The following is a 22583-nucleotide window of genomic DNA, read 5'->3' on the forward strand; positions in this document are numbered from 1 at the left end:
AAAGCCGTTTCCGATAAAACAAGAAAAATAACATAATAATATGTCATCACTTTAGTATACTTTCAGAACAAATTCACTCTAAATTGATTTAAAATGTGGTAAATATGTCGAGATTTTCATTTTAATTAATTATTGTCCAATCATAAATAGCGTCTCAATATAAACATATACTTGTAAAGCATTCAAAACTATACAAACGAGTACAAACATAACTAATTTAAGAACGGGACTGTTTACAACTGAAAACCACGTGTGCATGCATTTACGAAAGTAATAGAAAGTTCCATTTCAATGGATCGCTCGTCGTTAACGGAAATACTTGAACAACAGCGCCGGCTTTGTGAAAGGAGTTAGCGTGAAAATAAATAATAGTTTAAAAAACCAAAAAAAAGCCTTTATAGAAAATCCAAGTAAAAAATAGAAAATAAATTTTATAAATTTGAATTAAAAATAGTGTAAGAATAAATTATTTTATTGTAAAAAAAAGCGTGGGGTGCATGGTATCAGTAGTTATAAATATTTTATGAACAGATATGAGTAGAAGGGTTATTTTGATAATATCTTGAAAAGCACCCCACGCTTTTTTACAATAAAATGATTTTTTCTTACACTATTTTTAATTCAAATTTATTTTCTATTTTTAGTTGGATTTTCTATGAAAGCGTATTTTTTTTAGTTTTTTTAAACTATTATATATTTTTCATTTTTTATAATAGTTAAATTTCAATTTTTTAAATTTCATTTTAAATATTGAATTGTCATCATAGGTCCTTAATAAGTATGCCAAATTTCGAGTTAATGCGACGTTTTGAAGGGGGTCAAAATCATGTCCAAAGATTTCGTTACATACTAATATACATACGTCTGAAGCTAATAAAAGCGTATTAATAAGGCTCAAGTAGAGCAAAGGTGCTCTAAGAAAACTATATATGTAGCTGATTAGGTGCACACAAGGGTGGGCTGCTAAGCTTTGCTTTGTCGCGAAACTATCGGAATTTGATCTGAAATATAGTTACGGCGACATCCATATTTACAATATTTTTTCCTACCTGTTTACGGACCTCGACTTGAAGTCAAAAATCGTACGAGAACTTTGATGTTGTTTTCATGTTATTTTTTTTGGTTTTTTCTTTTAATTTCACGGACTCAAAACTCTTATTGAAAGTTTACTACAGTTTTTAAATGGGTTAAATTTTTTTTTGTTATCAGCAAACAAATACTTAGAAATTCTATTCGCTTTATATTCTTTTTAATTTTTTCTCTGTCCATAGTACTTAGTGACATTTGCCACATTATTAATTAAAGTAAAGTTATATGTTTTACCTATTTTGTGATTTAAGACAGTCTTGTGAATAATAGTAAGACGTAATTTTTGTAAAACATATTTTGCTTACAGTTTTTGGTATCTTTGTTTGAGATTTAGTTAGAAAAATATTAAAATGAAAAAAATCAATCCGGTAACTCCTACATATTTTTCATTCGATGCGAACATTTGAATCCTATAACGAAAAAGTAATGTATTCCAGTTTTTCGGGCTAAATAGATGCGTTAATATTATTTTTATCGCTTAGATGGGTGATACAAGAGCCCATAGACATCAACGACATAAATCCCATCCATCCGCTATCTACCTTGAGTGAGTTTCAATTTAATAGTACAACGGCTACTCCCACCTTTCAAACCAAAACGCATTAGTGCTTCACGGTAGAAATAGGCAGGGTGGTGGTACCTACTCATGCAGGCTCACAAGACGCTTTACCACTCGTAATAAAATTCTTCTTCGAAAATAAAATAGGTAAACTACTCGTAAATTCGGATAGAATTTGTTTGACATAGGTCAAGACGTGTACTTACTTGGTTTTGTCCACAGGGTGTTCCCTCGAGGGGCGGCGCTCGCTTTGACCGGCACACGTGAGGCATAGCGCGGTGGGCACACCACAACCTTGAGCACGCTGACCGAACCTTTACGGATCGACACACTGAGAAACTGTGAACAAGATGATGAACGTTTAAAAAAAAAAGAACATTTGTGAAAGATACACTTCGTATCATGAGTGGAGCTCGATTTTTTTTATGATTAAAATATTACTGGTGGCGCGGAGGCCTTTCTAGTTACACCAGGGCAGGTGGGCAAGCAAGGGCTCAGCCAGGAGGGGTGGAATTTGCTAACAGCTACCCGAGCGCCTCCAAAGGAGACCTAACAACTCATGAGAAACTGCTTCGCGAATGAAACTACTGCCGGACCGGAATCGCGACGGGCTGAGAAGATCCGGCGAGAAACTCAGCGGGTTGATGTTTAGGTTAGGTGGAACTCGAATGAAACGTCACAGGTTCAAGGTAAATAGATATTGTAAAAATTGTAACATGTTTAGGGATGAAATATTTAAAAAAATATATGTTAATAGTGAAAACGATGGTCATCCAACTAAAGTAATAGCAGTAGGTACGTAGTGTTAGTAGGGCTTATAAAACAGTTCACAATATTGTTCATTTGTTGATTAGTATTCGAGATAAGCAGCCATTTTACAATAATCACATTAGAAATAGATAAATCTGTGCTATTAGGGAGATTGGTTTTGTAGTTGCTTTTTGTTAACTTGATACATTTTAATAAGAATAGAATAATTTCTCATGATACAAAAAGTCGCAATTTCCTTTCAATTCTGGGAGGCACAGTATATATTCTTCATCATAAAATCCGAGGATCGGTTAGTGTTCGTATTTTCTATAGCTATAGAAATGCGTTGTCGTTTGTGTAATAAGCTTTGAGTTTGCCTTTGGTTAGCATTTTGTAGCATCAGGAAAATTGTAACTTCTTTTGTATCATTTCTAAATAAAATATAATAGAAAATCAAATAATTAAAGGTTTTGAGCGCTTAACATAAGGGCTTGTTGGATTTTATCGACTTCCAGAAACGTCCGTGAACATCTCACAAATTTTTTTTATTTTTTTTTATTGCTTAGATGTATGGACGAGCTCACAGCCCACCTGGTGTTAAGTGGTTACTGGAGCCCATAGACATCTACAACGTAAATGCCCCACCCACCTTGAGATATAAGTTGTAAGGTCTTAGTATAGTTACAACGGCTGCCCCACCCTTCAAACCGAAACGCATTACTGCTTCACCCGCGCGGACTCACAACAGGTCCTACCACCAGTAAAAATAATCTTGTGATTGTTGAAAATGTTTATTGTGAATAAGAGATATCGGAAATTAATTTTCGAAATTCGACAGTTGATTCGAGACGATTCATTTATTTGTAAATCGAGACATCGTATAAACTATTATCCTTTGTTCGCAATAATTAAAGGTTGGGTCGTTAACTCGACCGGAACCCGACCCAAATGCCAGTGAATCATATTCTCGCAACCAATCAGCCCAAGCGGAATACTCGTGAAATTGAAAATGTTTATTTAAGGTTATTAATATATTTTCGCAAGGACGTTCAGCCCGTCCGTACTACACGCAGGACAACAAAGGAAAATCATCTCGATAAATTAATTCGATTCCAAGAAATTTCTTTTGCGTATTTTAATAACGTTGGTTAAACAAACTATTGTTGTCGTGATGAAATAATTTTTCAGAGTAGTTTGTAGAATTTTGTTTGGCTTTCATAATTAATTGCGTTCAGTAGTTTGCGAGTAAATGAAATTTTATAAAAACAATCTAACAACAACATCCTTGATAAAGGTACTTTTGTTTCGTAAAATAAAAACTGAAATAACACTTAAATGTTCTGTAGAAAATAAACATAAACGTTTTCAGAAGGTTAGCTGAAAAAATATCTATTTTGTTGCCGACAACACAAATATCGGTAGGAGCCTCAGGCGGAGCGAATTCGTTATTCATTACGTGCGGCCCCTTCACATTTTTCCACAATACCACGAAACCTATCCTCTTTAAACTTTACCTAACCCATTTTATTAGCAGCGCATTATATTTCAGCTTATAATAAATAGATAGATTCTTGCTACTTATTTTTATTCTTTCCTAAAATATTAAACTAACATTACTTATCTGCATAGTGCTATTTGTTTGTGCATGTTTCGTATTAATACACATTTTATTGTTTTAATATGAGTTTGTTTCAGTAAATACAAATATATTGGTATGTAAGTGTTTCTAGTGGCTAATTTTATGTCAAACTACTTTCACGGTTTTCATGGGCTACTCCTGTAAAGTATTAAAAAGTCAGTAGACATTTTTGAGTGACGATCACTACTCACCCTATGCTCAGCGAACAATGCCAATTACAAAAAAAGGTAAATAATAAGTGAGAGATTAAACCTTAAAAGTAGCCTTAATTATATCTACGACTCGCTAAAACAAAAGAAAATACTAAAAATATATCGTTATATGTTTTTAATAAAAAATGTCACTATTTTAATTGAAAAAATATTAGTCGGATTTTTAATTAAATTAAATTAAATAATTAAAGCAATAAAAACAGTATTTTTGAACTGTTTAAAATAGTAATTTTATATATCTTTTTTTATAATCTTATTATATCACAGAAAACAAAACTAACGTCTTTTATTGTTTGTTCATTCTGAAGTATTCCATATCATTTTAATACAGAATTTAAAGGCCTTAATATCTTTTAAATTTAATATTTTAAGCAGTATTAATATACTATACAAAACTGAACTCTCTTTTCACTGAATGACAGAAAGGTGAATGATTCCGTCTAAGAAAAATCTTTTTTAAAACGAATGAGTTTTAAAGATTTTAAATGATAAAGATTTTTCTCTTGAAACATAAACAAATAATGTATTCATATATCACGGTGAAGAAGTGATAGATTTAAGTCTTCGAATTTCCAATTCGAAATGCTCCTGCCGGCTGTCCGTAAATCGATTCTCTCGAATATTCAGCTCTCGAATTCAGTACTCAGTTACATGTAAGCATATTATTGGAAACATCTCAGCTCTAGTGGTTGGAATACTTGAAGCGTATAGCCTGTACATATTTGGTTGATTTAAAAATAACACACGAACGGCCTATTATATTTTTGTTTGTGAATAGGGGTTGTAGATCTTTATTTTTTATTACTTAGATGTGTGGACGAGCTCACAGCCCACCTGGTGTTAAACGGTTACTGGAACCCATAAACATCTACAACGTAAATGCACCACCCACCTTGAGAGATAAGCTCTAAGGTCTCAAGTATAGTTACAACGCACCCTTCACCCTTCAAGCCGAAACGCATTACTGCTTCAGGACAGAAATAGGCAGGGTAGTGGTACCTACCCGCGCGGACTCACAAGAGGTCCTGATATGATTCTGCATGAATTTTCCTTCGAATAGGAGTTAGATGAAGAACAAATTTGCTTAAATATTTTGATAGTGTCAAATAGTTAACTCGCTACTAAATTGATTGAAAGAAATAGTCCATCTTCGTCTCGTAGCCCAAATGCGTTATAACGCAGTCTGTTCCATCTGATGACACAATACTTAATGTGGTCGAGCCTAAGATGGTTTTATTAGTTTTACTAAATCAGTGGCAGAGCGTGAAAAAGAACACTTTTCTTACTACGCACTAAACCATTGTTGAGGTTGGGGACGAAATAGGACCTCTTTCGAATAAGGGCGAGAGTCGAATCTATATCCTAGCTTGGAGATTAGCGTGGAAAACCCAATAAGACGACATGAAATCTGCTCTACACCCATCTTGTGAAGGAACAGCCGAGAAGCCGTTGTTCTGACTCAGGTCGTTATCCTTCCCGAAGGTATAATCTGGTGACGCTGTTGGCGGCCTTTGGATAGACGACGTGGTAATCGTTCCGACGACGACCTATTCGGCGTGCTGTGGAGTTCCCGACGAGGGAAAATCTGTTCTATGCGCCCTCTTTCCTATTAAGTTGTTACATCCGTGAGCCAGACGCGGTTTGTTGAGCGATAGGAAGCTCTAGTCAGTTCAACTTCTTCTTCCTTCTTCTATCTTCCTTGAGCCAAAAAAAGTTTTACTAAATCATAGTTACATTACGGCCTCCAGTATTTTCATTATTTCGTTGTCATCCATAGGTGATAGTAATATTTATCTATTTAAATAATAATTACACAATACCGGCCTTTTTCGCTTTTCTTCTGCATATTGTAGTTTATTAAAGCACCATACCAATATCAGCAGTTTGATTACAATGCCTAGAATTGATGGGACATATTTGGACATGCACAGGCTGATATTAATTATTATATTATTTATTTATTCAAACAATGTTTTTTGCCAAGCTTTTTTGTATTCCGGTTCGAAGGATTGAACCGCCGTTATTAGAATACAATTGAGACCACTTGTCTCAAAGCGAGCGAAGATAGCCGCGTAGTATGCTTGTCTGACCATATACGACAGTTGAAAAGTTTTTTAATTATTTTTTTATTAGGGACACAATACACATTACAAGCTGAAAAAAGAAACAATAAAGAACAACAAGTAAAAAAATATAACGATGCTTTTCCAAATTTTATTTAAGAAAACCATTTGTTTCCAAAGCCTTACCAAAATTTAATAATGTAATGAAATGTCTGTCATAACAGCATTAGCAGTCTGAGTAAGTTCGATATTCAATTTCAACTCAGGCCTTTTTCCTATCATTTTCAGAGCATTTGAGCAAGAACATAAAATTACCTAAATTGTCGCCTTAGCATATTACAAAGCAACCTCATTTCACCCCACAGTGAGCTTGAGTGATCGATTCTAAACAGGCAAGGTATTTTCAAGAGTCGATGAAAATATTGTATCACCTCCAATGTAGAGTCACTACTTAGCACACGTTTTAGTATGACCATGCTAAACGCTACAAATGTTTGCATCAATATTTAATTTCCCATATAAGGACCTTGTTCCATATTTAACAGAATCCGTTGCTCTGTTAAGAAAAAAAAAACAGGTTTTTAACTTTATTCACGACTATGTAATGGAAGAGGAATTTCTACGACTCCGCCCTGTCTACTACTATTAACTCTTTATTACAAATAAATTCTTAAGTGGATATCTTCATAATATTTGATTTGCGTAACAACAAAATATTTATTTTGTTTATAAAGAACCAATAATCTAGTATTGAGTAGATTTTTTTTTTAAATTCACATTTCGAACATAATTAGGTATTCATTAGGTATTTAGGTATTTATTAGGTAGTCAATTTAGGTATTCATAGGTTAGGACAGAACAGTTTAGTATCTTTGTGTTCTCTTAAGTTACTTAATTGTATAAAATAAATCCCAATTTTGAGGTATTAGGCGACGTATGATCGAATTTAGATCTCTGGCTGATCTGAATGAAATTACCAACTATATCCTAGGCGTTATGGTAGAATAGTATGAAGGTACGAGTAGTAGATAGAATCTAAGAAGATTTTGACGGCTATATGCTTCAGACGTAAATTATTATATTTGTGTCCAATCTAAGTAAATTAGCTAAGCAATGTAGTAATGTGGATGCAAAACTAAAGTTGTAATGGATGCGAACGAAATTATTAGGGAATTTTGAAAATCTCAAAAATTTTGGACAATTATCCTAACAAAAATCTTAGCCTTTCGCCTTGAATTGATATATTTTGAGGTCACAAAATTTTTTTTCAAGCTTCTACATGCACGTCATCCATGGAATCCGATTTGTCTTCAATATATAAATAGGATCAAAGATTTCTTTAACATTTTATTTTGTACATAAAGTATTGTGCATTCCGTGCTGAATAGTAATAAAAGTTTTTTACCCTTCTCCAAATTCAGTCCTGCACTGTTCATCCATGGTGAAGACATAATTTGAGAGCTCCTTAGCACCACCCAGTTCCACGCCCTCGTCAGTGCTACGCTCATGGAGGCACCACCACTTCCTGATAATGAGAACAAACATAAAATAAAGTCCTAAAATCGTTTACAATGATTTACACATTGATTTTTAAACTGACAATACATTGTTCTGTAATATGTATAAAGGAATTAGTTTGGTATTGTCGAAATCCAAAATAGTGATGGGAAAGCCACAAAATAATTCTAAAAAATTATTTATGGTAAGTTTTTTTTTACTAATAGCTAATAAGTTTCCTGTTAATGAAATGAATAGATTGCCTATCCTACGCAGCCGGCGATTAGCAACAGATGGTGTAACATTCACTGCTAAATTATATCCGCCCATTTATCGATAAATCTTCCTCTGTATGTTGCTCGTAGGATAATTTGATAAATATGCTTACATATATACTAATGCCAAATAAAAATTGGATTAAAGGCATATTTTATCATCTTGAGCGTTTACTATGATTGTATATTTTATGAAGTACAAACAGATTCACGAATCTTCTGGTATGAAATGATTACTAGAAACTGCACACTGTACTGTGAATGCCACCGTCGACCTTGAATCAGAAGATTAATGTTTCAAATGAATCGGGATAGCAGCCATCCTATTGTATCCTTCAAACTAGAGTGTATGACTTCTTGAGAACAAATTATTATAAGCAGTAGAATGATACGGAGCAAGCAAAGAACACTCGGCTCTGTCGCAATAAAAACATCAAAATCTTGTTGCTATGGTATTCGAATTTCCAACAATTGTATCATAGTTGTTATTATCAATGCGTACTTGATACGCGAAATTAGACAATTTAAATTATTATTTTATGTCATTAATATTGAATAGACTACTTACAAACTTTTACGAGGGTCTTGAAGCTTCCGAGATTTATGTATACAACTTTTTTTAGTATAGAGTACTAACGAGGGTTCCGAATATTGACAAATGTTCCGTGGTAAATTAATGGTTCATTGTGAGCAACCGCTGTTTAGAGACAAATGGTGTGTTCCCGATAATTGTATCAGTCATAAAATCGTTTAGATCGATTTAGTTCATGGTTGTTAGTTGTACTACTAAATTTTATGGTAGTTCAATTAAATAATTAACCTAATATAGTTAAGAATCGTTTGATTTTGTGAGTCACTAAAGCATACTAGATTAATGAAATTTCGATGTGTATCGCGAAAATAACCTATTGCGATCTTTTCGAAGATCTTTAAGTTATAAATTTGACGATGTTTAACATATCGACGCTTGAAAGGCAAACGTGACTAAGCGACAATAACTGCTTTATACATAAATGATAGGCAATAACCATATTCGATGCGCAAAAAAAATATGTTTCTAGGTCTATTAAAATCATTTCAATCCTACAGCTAGATTTGTTAAAATAGATTTTTTTTCAGGTATTTCAACTTTAAATTATTATTAGTCTACTGTAAAGTTCACGCATTGTCGCTTAGTCACGTTTGCCTTTCAAGCGTCGATATATACTCTAATATATTCGAATACAATAATTTATTATTTACACGGTATATTTGCGAAGATTAGGTACGTCTGCTACAAACGGCCGATCAAAGTTCTATTTCGTCATCACTCCCACTTAGGTTTATCTTTATGGAGAAATACACTTTAGTTATGATGTATGCGAACATTTTAATTCGAGGCAGCTGTCGACGATTACAAACATCAGTTGAATTTGAAGTACATTTGAAACGCTTGCTTACGAATTGTTGTGAAGCTTTTGGCGTAATTGACAAAAAGATGTGTGGTATCGTGGGACACCGGACAGGAACGAAGTTCCATATAAAAAAAAAATAAGAAAAGAATTACGAGATAAAAATCGCGCGGTGAAACATCGCTGTGCGGAAAACAAGGCCTTATTCCACGGACTTTTTCTTACGGTTTTTACTATCGCATTTTTTTCAGTTCGGTCGCGCAGCAAAATCCCTATCTCCTCCAAGTCTGCCGCAAGGAACTTCGTTCCAAAAAAAAATCGTCGGATTTATATTAAGTCGTACACCATTTGAAAAACCGTTCTTTGACTGAATAAAATTACTTTGTATTTAAAAAAATATAAGTCATTATCGCTTCCGCTTGTAACTGCGACTTTAGTACAATAATAAACTATTACCTTCTACTGAATAACAAATGTTTCTAAATATTTATTCTTTGCATTATTATTTATGTAAATAAATCTGAGAAGGTTAGCTACCGAAGTTATATAAGCGTTCTCGAATCTCGCGTGTCGTCAAACGTGTTTTATAAAACAATGGATACATTACAGCTATCGCTTAAGAACAAAGAGACAGCTTTATCGTCCACTCACCCGTTATACAAAAATAAAAAAACAATACTTACTTTGATTTCGCATGAAATTGTTCTTTTGAACAACTTGACCAGGCAAAGTTGTGTAGGGTAGCCAATACTGTCGGTGCCATTACAGAGCCTCGAAGCGCTTCAGACTGACAATTGCCTTCTCCGTCGTGGGTCAACCCTAATCTAAAAATAACATTAAATAATTATAGCATTGACCTTGTAGTTATTTGCTATGGCAGTAGAAAGGTGGGTGGACGAGCTCACGACCCACCTGGTGTTAAGTGGTTACCGGAGCCCATAGACATCTACAACGTAAATGCCGCCACCTACCTTGAGATATCAGTTCTAAGGTCTCAGTATTATTACAACGGCTGCCCCACCCTTCTGACCGAAACGCAATACTGCTTCACGGCAGACACAAGCAGGGTGGTGGTACCTACCCGTGCGGACTCACAAGAGGTCCTACCACCAGTAAAATTTATAACAGAAGAATTGAAGTCTTCACATAAATTATTTATAGACAATCCACGGCTAGAGTGAGATTAGTGTAAGTGATGAGGTGAATTGTAAGAGTGTGAAAATTTCTCTGATATTTTATTTATTTCCTACCTATTCGCCGGTAGCCTAAAGGGCTATTCCAGCTATCCGTAGTTGAACTCACGGGCTCAACCTGAGAGAATTTGCTATCACTAGTCCTAGCAAGAGCAGTGATTCGCAAAATCTTCCGGTATACTATAGTCTTCTCTCGCCTCATCTAAACCCGTGTTGAAGAATATAAGACATGTAGCCAGCGTAAGAAACATACTTTCTGAATTTGTAATAGGTGCATGTGTGTTCATATTAACACAAATTGAGACCGTCAGAGCAAAAGTGGCCTAGTCCACAAAAATTTATATTCGTGCTTATACATTGCAATTTATTTAAAACATAATAAATTTTGATGCAAAACCGACCTATCCCCAGTTTAACCCATAGATAACAGATGGCATAGTAAACATTATTTTTACGCGTACTTTTGCCTACGAAGCAGTGTAAAAGTAAATTCAAAACTCATTATCACTATGTTGACCATGGTAAGCTTAGGCCGCTTTTGCGCTGACGGCCTTAATTAGCATATGCATACATATTTGCATCTTCACTACTTATTGTAGTCGCAGCCCCGCACTTGTGCATATCACTGCCCTGGCTACTTCTGCAGCAAAGCGATCTTCGAATTCGACTTGAACTTATGAGACAGCTTTTGGAACCTCTAGGAGCTTTATGTCTCAATGCGGGTATTCATAATATTGTGTCTAAGCCTATTCTATGAAACGGTTACAGAACCAATGCCTACCATCTGTAGTCACCATATCAGTAACTGTTCACCCTGTTTTTTCCAACTCCTAAAACCGTCACTAGAGAGCGCTGTAATACGCAAATCCGTTGTCATGATACCCTTGTCATAAGTGACACTGTATCCTAGATTATTTGATTTTTTACTTTAATATACAAGTTTTTCTAATCCAAGTTTATTTTAATAATCATCCCTCGGAAAGTCGAACATGGTCCTTCGAGCCGGATAAGAAAACAACTAATGATAAACAACAATTTTAAGTGCAAAGAATGTTACAAACCGTAATTAACACAAAACTATTTCGTTGCTAAGTACTAGTGAATGTGAAGAATGGGCCCGGACAGTTATATTAAAAAACCGATATTCAAAATAAGATATTTAAGGCAAAGATTAATTTCAAAAAGTCACCTGCGTCTAGAATAACAAGGGAATATATCGAAACGAGATTGCAATTATTGGAACAACACTGGTTAGTTTGAAGAAAATCACCAGAATGTTATATTGGGATGCGAAAATAACGAATATAGCTATTAAACAAAAGGTACAATAACAAACGTTACATCGCGAACAGCATTCTGGCCAGGCTGGTGGGCCAAAGGGCTTTATCTTCGGAGTCATCCAACGGTGTTAAACAAATACTCGATACGACAAATGATTGCTTGCACGCTTTATCTAACCTTGGTATACCTGTATCGACATGGGACATCCTGATTATATATCTCATCACAATAAAATTGGATAATGAATCCCAGAAACAATGGGAACAAAAACTAAGCGAACAGGCTGATCGATTGCCTACACTAAGCGAGTTCCAATCATTCCTGGAATCAAGATATCGAGCACTCGAGTTTTTAGAACCAAACCAAAGAAGAGAGTTTAGAGGCAAAGATGCAGCGGATAAACCGAAGGTGTTCAGCGTGACGACGTCTGTATCCTGCCCATTCTGTTCGGGACATCACTTGCTTTATCAATGCAAGAAATTTGTACAAGAAGCCATCGGGAATCGCCGGGACTTCATCCAGAAGAGAAAACTGTGTTTCAATTGCTTCGGAGCTAACCATTCGGTAACACAGTGCAAACGACGCACGGCTTGTCGGTGCTGTGGCCAACGTCATCACTCGCTGCTGCACCAGGAAGGCGGCACTCACAATCCGACCCTGGCGGGCCCTAGTCAGCCCGCTAATCAACAGCGGGAGCCAGCACAAGAACCGCAGGCGGCGGATCACGTGGAGCGTGTTGTCAGCCATTTTTCTAACAGTGAAATGACATCAAGTAGTCAAGTAATGTTAGCTACCGCATTAGTTAATGTATCCAGCAAGGGTATGTATCACACACTTAGGACATTGTTGGATCAGGGCTCTCAAGCCTCGTTTATTAGTGAACACGCAGTTCAACTTTTGCAGCTTTGAAGGTTGCCAATTCGAAGTACCATATCTGGTTTAGGAGGAGAAAAATCTAGTATTTCAGTAAAACATATGGTTCAATTTGAAGTACAGTCCACATATAACTCTTTTAGCTATCCCGTTCAAGCCTATGTTTTAAACTGCCTAACATCCACTCTTCCTTCACAGAAAATTCAATTACAGAATTGGCCGGAATTGTTGCAATTGCAGATGGCTGATCCAGGATATGGTACACCAAGCAATATAGATCTTCTACTGGGCGCTGATGTGTATGGTCAGGTTTTGTCAGAAGGCATATTGAGAAATCCACCTGGAACCTTGACAGCTCAAAATACACAGCTGGGATGGATCCTGTCGGGACGAGTTTAAGTTAGTGGGGATACTCCTTACATTATTAGCGCACATACCCATGACAACTCAATCAATGATTTGCTGCGTCAGTTCTGGGAGATTGAAACTGACTAGCATCATCCACTTTTATCCAAGGAAGAAGAATCCTGTGAAAGATACTTTGAATCCACTACAACTAGGGACAGTTTGGGTCGTTATGTTGTAGGTCTTCCTTTTCGCGACAACAATCCACTTGCTCAAGAAGAAACTTGAAAATAATCCATTCTTGAAGCAAGAATAATCCAAGGTAATAAATGTAGCCACCTGGCTATGAATCATATAGAAGTAATTAATGACAAACAAGAAGCTGCTAAGCCAGGATGCGTTTATCTACCTCATCATGCAGTTGGTTGTTCGCGAGGACAAAAGTACAACGAAGGTCGGCGTTGTTTTCGACGCTTCGTGTAAGGGTACCAGCGGCAAGTCATTGAACAATGATTTATTGGTAGGTCCAAGGCTTCAACCAGAGTTACGACACATAATTATGAAATGGCGTACTTATCCTATATGTTTCGCAGCGGACATAGTTAAGATGTATCGAATGGTCAAGGTCGTACCAGAGCATACTGACTTCCAGATAATGTCACAAGGGTACTATCAAATGTAAGAAATCTAAAATTGTAAGACCAGTCTCCAAACTTTGCATTTTGCCTATCGCTTTTTAACATTACTTACCTGAATAACTGTAGATATTTCATGCAATGTATGTAACTTAAATGTATCTTTGGATGCATCAGCTATTAAGTATTTTGTTATTGTTTAGTTGTAAGTAAGTACGAACTGTTTAAAAGCAACCCTTGTTATTATGGTTTCTTTAATGTGTAAGTTTATATTTAGTTCATGTTGAGCAGTTCTTTATTGATTACTATTAGGTTAAGATGTTACGGTTTCATGGAGATGTTAATTGTACATGTAAAATTTGATGGCCTCATTGTTGGCTATGAACTTTTGTAGTTCATGGTGGGCGGAATGTTCACCCTGTTTTTTCCAACTCCTAAAACTGTCACTAGAGAGCGCTGTAATACGCAAATCCGTTGTCATGATACCCTTGTCATAAGTGACACTGTATCCTAGATTATTTGATTTTTTACTTTAATATACAAGTTTTTCTAATCCAAGTTTATTTTAATAATCATCCCTCGGAAAGTCGAACAGTAACACTGAAGCAGAGATAATGACATTATTTGTTTATGAAATTCACTTTTTTTTGTATTAGTTCTCACGCTATATTATTCATAGATAGAATTCGCGTGCGAGATTTCAATCTCTTTTTTTCTCCACCTTATCCCACTAGGCGGGGTCGGCACAGCTATTTTTTCTCTTCCATTCTCTACTATCAGCCGTCATCTCAATACTCATTCCTCTCTCTCTCATTCATACAATCTATTCATGTCCTCTTCGGTCGACCTCTTACCCCTCTACCTTGCACTACCATTTCCATACATCTCCTAGTTACGTGCATTTTCTCTCTACCTATCACATGTCCATACCACGCTAACCATCCTAACGAGACTTCAATACACATAATTAATCCGAAAGTAGGTGTCATACCTTTACGTTCAAATAAAACATTCGTCAAATGAGTCAAAATAATGATGTCTGAATTTACGTGAAACGACGCAAAACAACCTCGTTAATGATGTTTAATTTTAATATTGTAAATTCAATAACGACAGGCCCTTGTATAACCGTTTAACTCTGCTTTCACAGAACCGTTTATCGAGTTCCGTTTTGTCTTTATGGATCCAACGGCGCCTAATAAACACGAAATGGCTATATTTTTATGAGGGTAAATTTTTAGCGTGACATTCTTGTATCGCGTGCTGTCTTTTCAGAACGCTATTCTGTTAAATGAGCAACCGTGACGGCTCGCATGCTACCATGATTGTGAATGATGCATTCGCCTGGCGTTCGATGTGACTCGTAGTTTGGCGGCCGCTTTGATGTCTAACTACCCGACTTTGGAGCAATTAGAGCATCGCCTCGTCACGCTCGAAGAATCGTCCAAACGTGGTTTTAGTACTTTAAATTAACCGTTGTACCTACTCGTAATAGGCAAAGTTTGTTCATGTTACATTGTTCTATTTTAAGGACCCCGGAAACTAAAATTAGAGACGCATTAACTAGCCAAATAGTGTTCGTAACTTAGTTTAAGTCAGTTTATTTATTGTAATTAAAAAGTTACGGGTTTTTTGACTGTGTGAACTGTTATAAGAGCTCTATGAATCCCATGCTTCTAGCCCCTGATCCTATTCTGCCTACTCAACGATGCCCTGGTGGATTACTGGGGGTAGGACCTCTTGTGAGTCCGCGCGGGTAGGTACCACCGCCCTGCCTATTTCTGCCGTGAAGCAGTAATGCGTTTCGGTCTGAAGGGTAGGGCAGCCGTTGTGATTATACTGAGATCTTAGAACTTATATCTCAAGGTGGGTGGCGCATTTACGTTGTAGATGTCTATGGGCTCCCGTAACCATTTAACACCAGGTGGGCTGTGAGCTCGTCCACCCATCTAAGCAATAAAAAAAAATCCCTTCTTAAACTTAATAACGCGTTAAAGAAACCTAAGGTCTCTCATTCTCATTCCATCTCCAAAATTCGACAGTTCTGTTCAATTCTAAATTTATATCAAGCGAGTGTAAAATAACTTTTTTTAAGAACAAAACATAACAGTGATTACAGATAAAAAAAAAAAATGAAGTCGTAGAAAGAATAAGTGTATTGATAAGAAGAGGTTTTGCTGAAATTTTACGTTACTATAAATCAAAGATCACGCATCACATAGGTATTAAAATCACACACATTGGAATTATAAACCACGACCAGAAGTTCTTTCACGATTAAATACTCTATAAAAAGGAGAAAAAAACCCCTTAACTGTATAAAACAAAATCGCTGTAATCACATAGCGCTAATGATTAATTTCGTAACATGTTTATCGACGAGTCCCATAGAGCGAATTAATTAATTCTAGTAAACGGAGCTAATTGCGTGTGAGAACGGAACTCAGGACGCGGGTGATGGATTAATCGCTTTCCTGGTGCGGAAAATTAGATTCTATTTACATTAAACTAACAGTCATTTTGTGTTGTAGGTTAGGCGAAGTAAATTTGGATTATTCGGGTCGATATTTTTGTACGGAATTATGGACTGGAGACACCCTCGTGGACTACTTACTCCGCTTTGACTTTCGTAATGTCTGTGTTAACGAAAACTAGACACGATGAAGCTGACTTTATTCATATTTAATAGGTAATTGTGACACGTCAGGGCACTTACAACTAGGAAGTAATTTAATGGTCGGCTGTGTTTAAGTGCTTAAATTAGCTTATCAAAATTTTAATTACATATCAGGTTATGTTGATTAGTTTTATGTCCAACTGAACACCTGTCATGTTCTACAGTGATAACTTGCTTTGATCACCAAATACCGTCTCTCTGTCAACGCTAACTGGGTAAAGTCAATGGACAGATAATAACTGGGCACAAATCACGCACGGTCCAAATCTGTGCCCAAATTAGGGTTCCCTGTGTTAAGGGTACCAGAGACTAACAAACATACTTATATACGTTTTAAAATACCTTTATAGATAATACACACCTAGAAAAAGAGCAAACAAACTCATTCATCACTTCGTGTTTGTCTGATGTGGGAATCGAACCCACGACCCTCGGTGCCACAGTCAGGGGCTAACTCCTGGACCACTGAGTCAGTCAGTCATGAAGGCCCTATCGTGGTTCACCAATCTAGGTATATTAAAATTTACCAGACGATGACCGAGCTTTGCTCTGTATTTTTTTGTTGATAAATTGTGTTTCTTAGAAATTATATTTAAATACGAATTACATTTTGATAAAATGATGAAATATTCCAAGATCGTTTAGGCATTTTTAAGTGAACACGTGAGTTAAAAAGACACAAATAATATAAATAAAGAATTAATTTTCTTAACCTCTTAACCTTCTTAACTTCTTAACCTTAAACCAAACACTCATTGGCTTCGGGTGGCTTAACAACGCCATCTACTGAAATAGCTTTAGTGTTATTGTGTCTTTAAAGCAGTTAGTTGCTCTCAATTATGAAAAATAGTATTATTATTCGCCAACAGATGTCGGGAAGAGTCATAAAGTTGATTATTGAAACCACGAATAAAACAACATTTTCTGAAAGTAAATCGTAGCTAGATCGAGTTATCGCCCCTGTATACTAATAATGTAATACTAAATTTTATAAAAATCGTTGGAGCCGTTTCCCAGATTCAGATTATATAAATATATACAAGAATTGCTCGATTAAAGGTATAAGATGAAAGTCAATGTCTGTATCTTCCTTTAAGACTCCGAAACAGCTGAACTGATTTCGATGAAGTATTCGGGAAATCTTTAGATTGGCCTAGCTGGTGACCTTGAGAAGTTTGGTAGAGACTGGATCAAACATCGGCCAGCTAAGCGGGCCGGGTTTGACTAGTCTCAAATATAACATCATCTTTCTTTTTATAAACTTTAATAAAATGTCCGTGTATGAGTAGGAATCGAATCAAAAGCACTCAATTCAGCAAATACCTCAACAATTTTCTAGATATTTCAAAGAATTACAACGAAACGTTATTTTCTTGGGATTCAAGTTATCGACTTAAATTCTACAAGATGACTATACCGACATGCTATTTTGTTTTGCTCAACTTAAAAAAAATAATATAAGGAAAAAAACATAAAGATAAGCTAATTAAAATTTTTATACCTAGTTATTATGATTAACCAAACTTGTTCAATGGCGCCATTTAGTGTGATTGTGCGTAATATATTAATATATGTAAGTGCCCTTTTAATTCCTGTTCATTAATTTAGATAAGCTAGTTTTGGTTAACGTATCTCAAATTTTAATTCATATGACTAATGTTACAAGATACTGGTTTGTTACTCTGACCTCCTCAAGACACTACTGTCATTGTTTTTTTTTATATGATTGAAGGATTACTGGTGGCCCGGAGGCCTTTCCAGGGCGAGCAAAGGCTCAGCCAGGAGGGATGGGATTTGCTAACAGCTACCCGAGCGCCTCCGAAGGAGACCTAACAGCTCAAGAGCAGCTGCTTCGCGAATGAATCTACTACCGGATCAGAATCGTGACCCACTGAAAAGATCCGGCGAGAAACTCAGCAAGCTGATTCATGGGTTAGGTTGCACGTCGACCTCTTTGTCGAGTTCGACGAGTACGGTTACCGGGGTCCCTAAGCCTGCTCCTAGTGTTAGAGTTGAAGGCGTCTAATGCAAAGGTTATTGGATCTGATGAATCCTTAAGGACGTGTCTAGGGCGTCGACGGTGACTGGCTCCTGCGTGATCAGGATTCGGGAAGTAGTCAGCGGCGGCAACGATAAGGCGATTATCATGACGCATAGCCTTATCGAAGTACCGTTCCGACGCTGACTTCATGTATTTCTGGATAGATTCGAGGCCCAGGTCGTCGTGTAGGTCAACATTCCTCACGAACCACGGAGCTCCGACGGCTAATCTGCAAAAGCGGGATTGTAGAGATTGGAGGGTGTCTATGTGTGTGCGGGCCGCGTGAGCGAACACCACACGTAAGTCATGACGGGCCTTATGCAAGTTTTGTAAAGTGTCAACTTGTTCCGAAGGGACATTTTACTCCGCTTACAGATCATGGGGTAGAGTCTACCGAGAATAAACGCGGCACGGTCACGGACGCGGACGGTTTGTTATGTCACTTCTTTGTAGCTCAGGTCAGCTTTGAGCTCCGTAGCCACAATTAACAATAAATCGCCGTGTTCTTGAAGTATGCGACTTCAGTGTACTCGAATCAAGTGAGACTATTAACCGGTGTTCAAATCCCGCAGACAGATCAACCATTATTTATAATAAAATACCTAATTCACGGAAATTCCAACCAACCATTTTTTTTAAATGAAATACGTAAGTCACGGAAATTCGTAATTCACGCGAACAACTGACGATTTGTAGGATGTAAGAATGTCGCCGTGTAATAAATATAAAATCCGTAAAACCTAACGTTTTGTATGGCCACTGGTGGCAGCGGTAGTAAGTCCGCAATTCTCACTGATGGATACCACAATCCTGCCCATTGCTATAGAGAAGCACTCTTACATTCCGATGTGAAAGATAGGATAACCGTTTTACAATACAGCTGAGCGTTCCATCTTGTTCGTAGTTGTGATGTCTATGGGCTCCAATACCAACTCAACACTAGGAGGCTCGTGCGTGATAAGCTCGTCCTAACAAAAACTTTGAATCTATTTATCAAACAAGAAATGTATTGAAAAACTACCAAATTACCTTAATATATACTAGTCAATTTAACCGCAGAACTTAAGATGAAATTTACGATCGCTCAAACAATTAGGCTGTCGTGATAAGGCTTCCATATAAATCGTGTGCTCCCATAGCCTATATGTTATGAAACAGTAAACATGACCTACAGTACGTACAGGCACGATATACTGCATCTATACTTATACTTAATATTATAAAGAGGAAAGATTTGTTTGTTTGTATTGAATAGGATCTGAAACTACTGAACCAATTAGAAAAATTCTTTGACTGTTTGGAAGCTACACTATTCCCGAGTAATATAGGCTATAATCTTTTTTGAAAAAAATTAGGGACCCTTACTAAAACTCCAATAATGTAACCCAAAGTGTAAAAAAAATACCTAAAATACTCTTTACATCGCGTGCCCTGTGAAAACTATTGTATTGTACTACGACTATGTAGAACACATTATTATTTACAAAAAATGTCGCGACAGAATATGTCTATTATAGTTATGCCGCAATAAGTGTTCTTTTATTTAAAAAAATAAAATAACGTGAAATATTGTTGAAATTTTTGTTAAAGACCCGAGCGGAGCCCGAGCGGGCCGCTAGTGTAATATATGTATATACACGTCACGGCAGATGTTTGATCTACCGTACAACGAAGTACCTATCTTTTTAATTTATCTTCTACCTTTACTACAGAAGCAGCCCCAGTTTAATATCGTTTCACGTGAGACTCGGGAGTGATACGTGGTACTATATTTGATGAGAACGGAGCCTTCAAAAGAACAGTTTCGACGCCGTAAAAATGACTAACACGTTTTTATTATCTTCATCTATCTATATATAGACGTCCGATTGTCTTAAACATTTCGCTCACGTATCAAACGCCGATGACAATTCAAAATTTTAATAGTTTGGCCTAGTATCTAGACCAGGATCGCAAGTGTAATAAATGTTTATCCAGCGTGTAAGCATTTTTTTTTCTTGAGTTAAGTTTCCTTTTTTTGTTTATGAGAATTTAAATTAAATTCAACACGATGTGTTGGACTGTATTTAGTTCTAAATTATTCACGATATTCGCTGAATACAAATAGCCAATATGTCAACAAGCTGCGGTATTGAATCAATATGTATGGTTTGTTCAAATACAAGTTTGCTTTTGGTTTTATTCTAAAATCTAAATGGAAGTGTATTTAAATAGATCTTATTGATTTTTTTTTCAGAGATGGTTATTTAAGCCAATAGATATCACGACACGAATGTCGTTATACACTTTTAGACATGCGATCGAAGTTTGAATTGTATTATATAATATCGATCTTCATTACCGCTTCATTATATGATGACGACGGCATGACTACCACATGACCGTGGTAAACACGAGCAGAAAGGTAGTTGTTACCTACCCATACGGATTAACCATATCACGAGTAATTACACAAAATTTACAATTTTTAGCCTGTTTCATTTTATTGTACGATGCTATTCCTTCATCGTGGACTTCGTTCATGAATACGTGTTAAGTACGCAATTCTTTAGAAAAATTGTTATGTAGGTACGTCTTATCTTTTAAGCCACGACTACATGCTTGCTCTCCCTTTTATTCATCATTGTTGTAGCTACAACTTCAACGTCTTTTAATACTAATATGTATTCTCAGGTTAATCTGTATTTTATCTACTATTCTGTGCAATTCTGGGGTGAACCGAGCGCTACGGTTTAAAAGATATAATTAATAAGGAAATTGAGGTTTTCAATCTCAAATCTCAAGCGGTAGCTATAGTGGTACTTAAGAGCGTCGAAAATCACGAGAGCACAGTCTAACTTAGCTAATGAAACATAATTAAATAAACGTAGTCGTCTTGGCCTAAACGATAAGATGCTCGGCGCTATCATATAGCGATTCGATTGAGCCGGTGTTCAAATTCCGCAGGGAGGTATCAATTTTTACTTTTTTACTTAACAAATGTTCACTTCTACGGTGAAGGAATAACATTGTGTAATAAAAATGAAACCCGCAAAAATTTTAATTTTCGTAATTGCTTGTACTAGCGCGTCTTGTGAGCTTGCACGGGTAGGGATATCACTACCCCGCCTGTCGTGAAGCAGTAATGCGTTTCAGCTTTGATACTGGGGCAGCCGTTGTAGTGTAAAAACTGAGACCTACAACTCATGTCTGAAAATGGATGTCGGCATTTGAGTTGTTGATGTCTATGGGCTCCGATAACCACTTAACATTAGATGGGCCGTGAGCTCGTCCACCTATTTAAGCAATGAAAAATAGTCCCTAGTTCCTAATCGTGGTTACCAATCATACATCTCACATTTCCAATGAGGGTTGATGTTGAACAGTCCGCTAGACGTGAAACCAAACTAAACCGTATCATAAATAGTTTTTGTACGGATTCTAGCTAAAAGAAACCGTAGTTATGTCGATAAATCATCGGCGCAACATTAAATATAATATTAAAACAAGAATAATTAACGTTAAAAATAAATATAGAGTTCGCGATGTTAAACAGTCTGCTTTCAGTAACAAGCATTATGTTATATTGGTAGCTGTTTACATTCGAATAATTTATTCGAAATGCATTGTGCACAACGTTTCTGGGACAAGGTTGAAAACGCAACAACGAGATTAAAATTAAACGCCACTTTCTCTGGGAGACCTCGCGCTCTTTGGCTAAAAATAAAATTTGCTGAAAGAAAGACTAATCTTATACCTTTAAACGAGCAATTCTTGTATATTAATATATATATAACTAATCTGAATCTCGGAAACAGCTCCAACGATTTTCATAAAATTTAGTATACAGGGGATTTCGGGGGCGATAAATCGATCTAGCTACGATTTATTTTCAGAAAATGTTGTTTTATTCGTGTTTTCAATAATCAACTCTTCCCGACATCTATTGGCGAATAATAATACTATTTTTCTTAATTGAGGGCAACTAACCGCTTTAGAGACACAACAGGTTGGCGTTATAAAAAAAAAAACCGAGCAAATTTATTTGAACTGAGTATAAAGTTTACACTCGGGAATTCTTGTT

At 36.2% G+C, this 22583-nt stretch overlaps 1 protein-coding gene across 2 annotated transcripts in view; it reads right to left on the minus strand.

The window, feature by feature from the left end:
• The window catches only part of Adamts-1 (A disintegrin and metalloproteinase with thrombospondin motifs 1), a 76713-nt gene that overhangs the window by 40640 nt on the left and 13490 nt on the right, over nucleotides 1-22583 (minus strand). For both annotated transcript variants that reach the window (XM_089730068.1, XM_028170071.2), the window contains exons 5-7: nucleotides 10159-10299; nucleotides 7718-7837; nucleotides 1855-1987 (exon numbers count right to left, since the gene is read on the minus strand). In XM_089730068.1, coding sequence (XP_089586194.1) covers nucleotides 1855-1987; nucleotides 7718-7837; nucleotides 10159-10299 — 394 coding nt within the window. The remainder of the gene's footprint in view (nucleotides 1-1854; nucleotides 1988-7717; nucleotides 7838-10158; nucleotides 10300-22583) is intronic.

Source organism: Bombyx mandarina, chromosome 09 (genome assembly GCF_030267445.1).
Source record: "Bombyx mandarina strain Sakado chromosome 09, ASM3026744v2".
Lineage (NCBI taxonomy): Eukaryota > Metazoa > Arthropoda > Insecta > Lepidoptera > Bombycidae > Bombyx > Bombyx mandarina.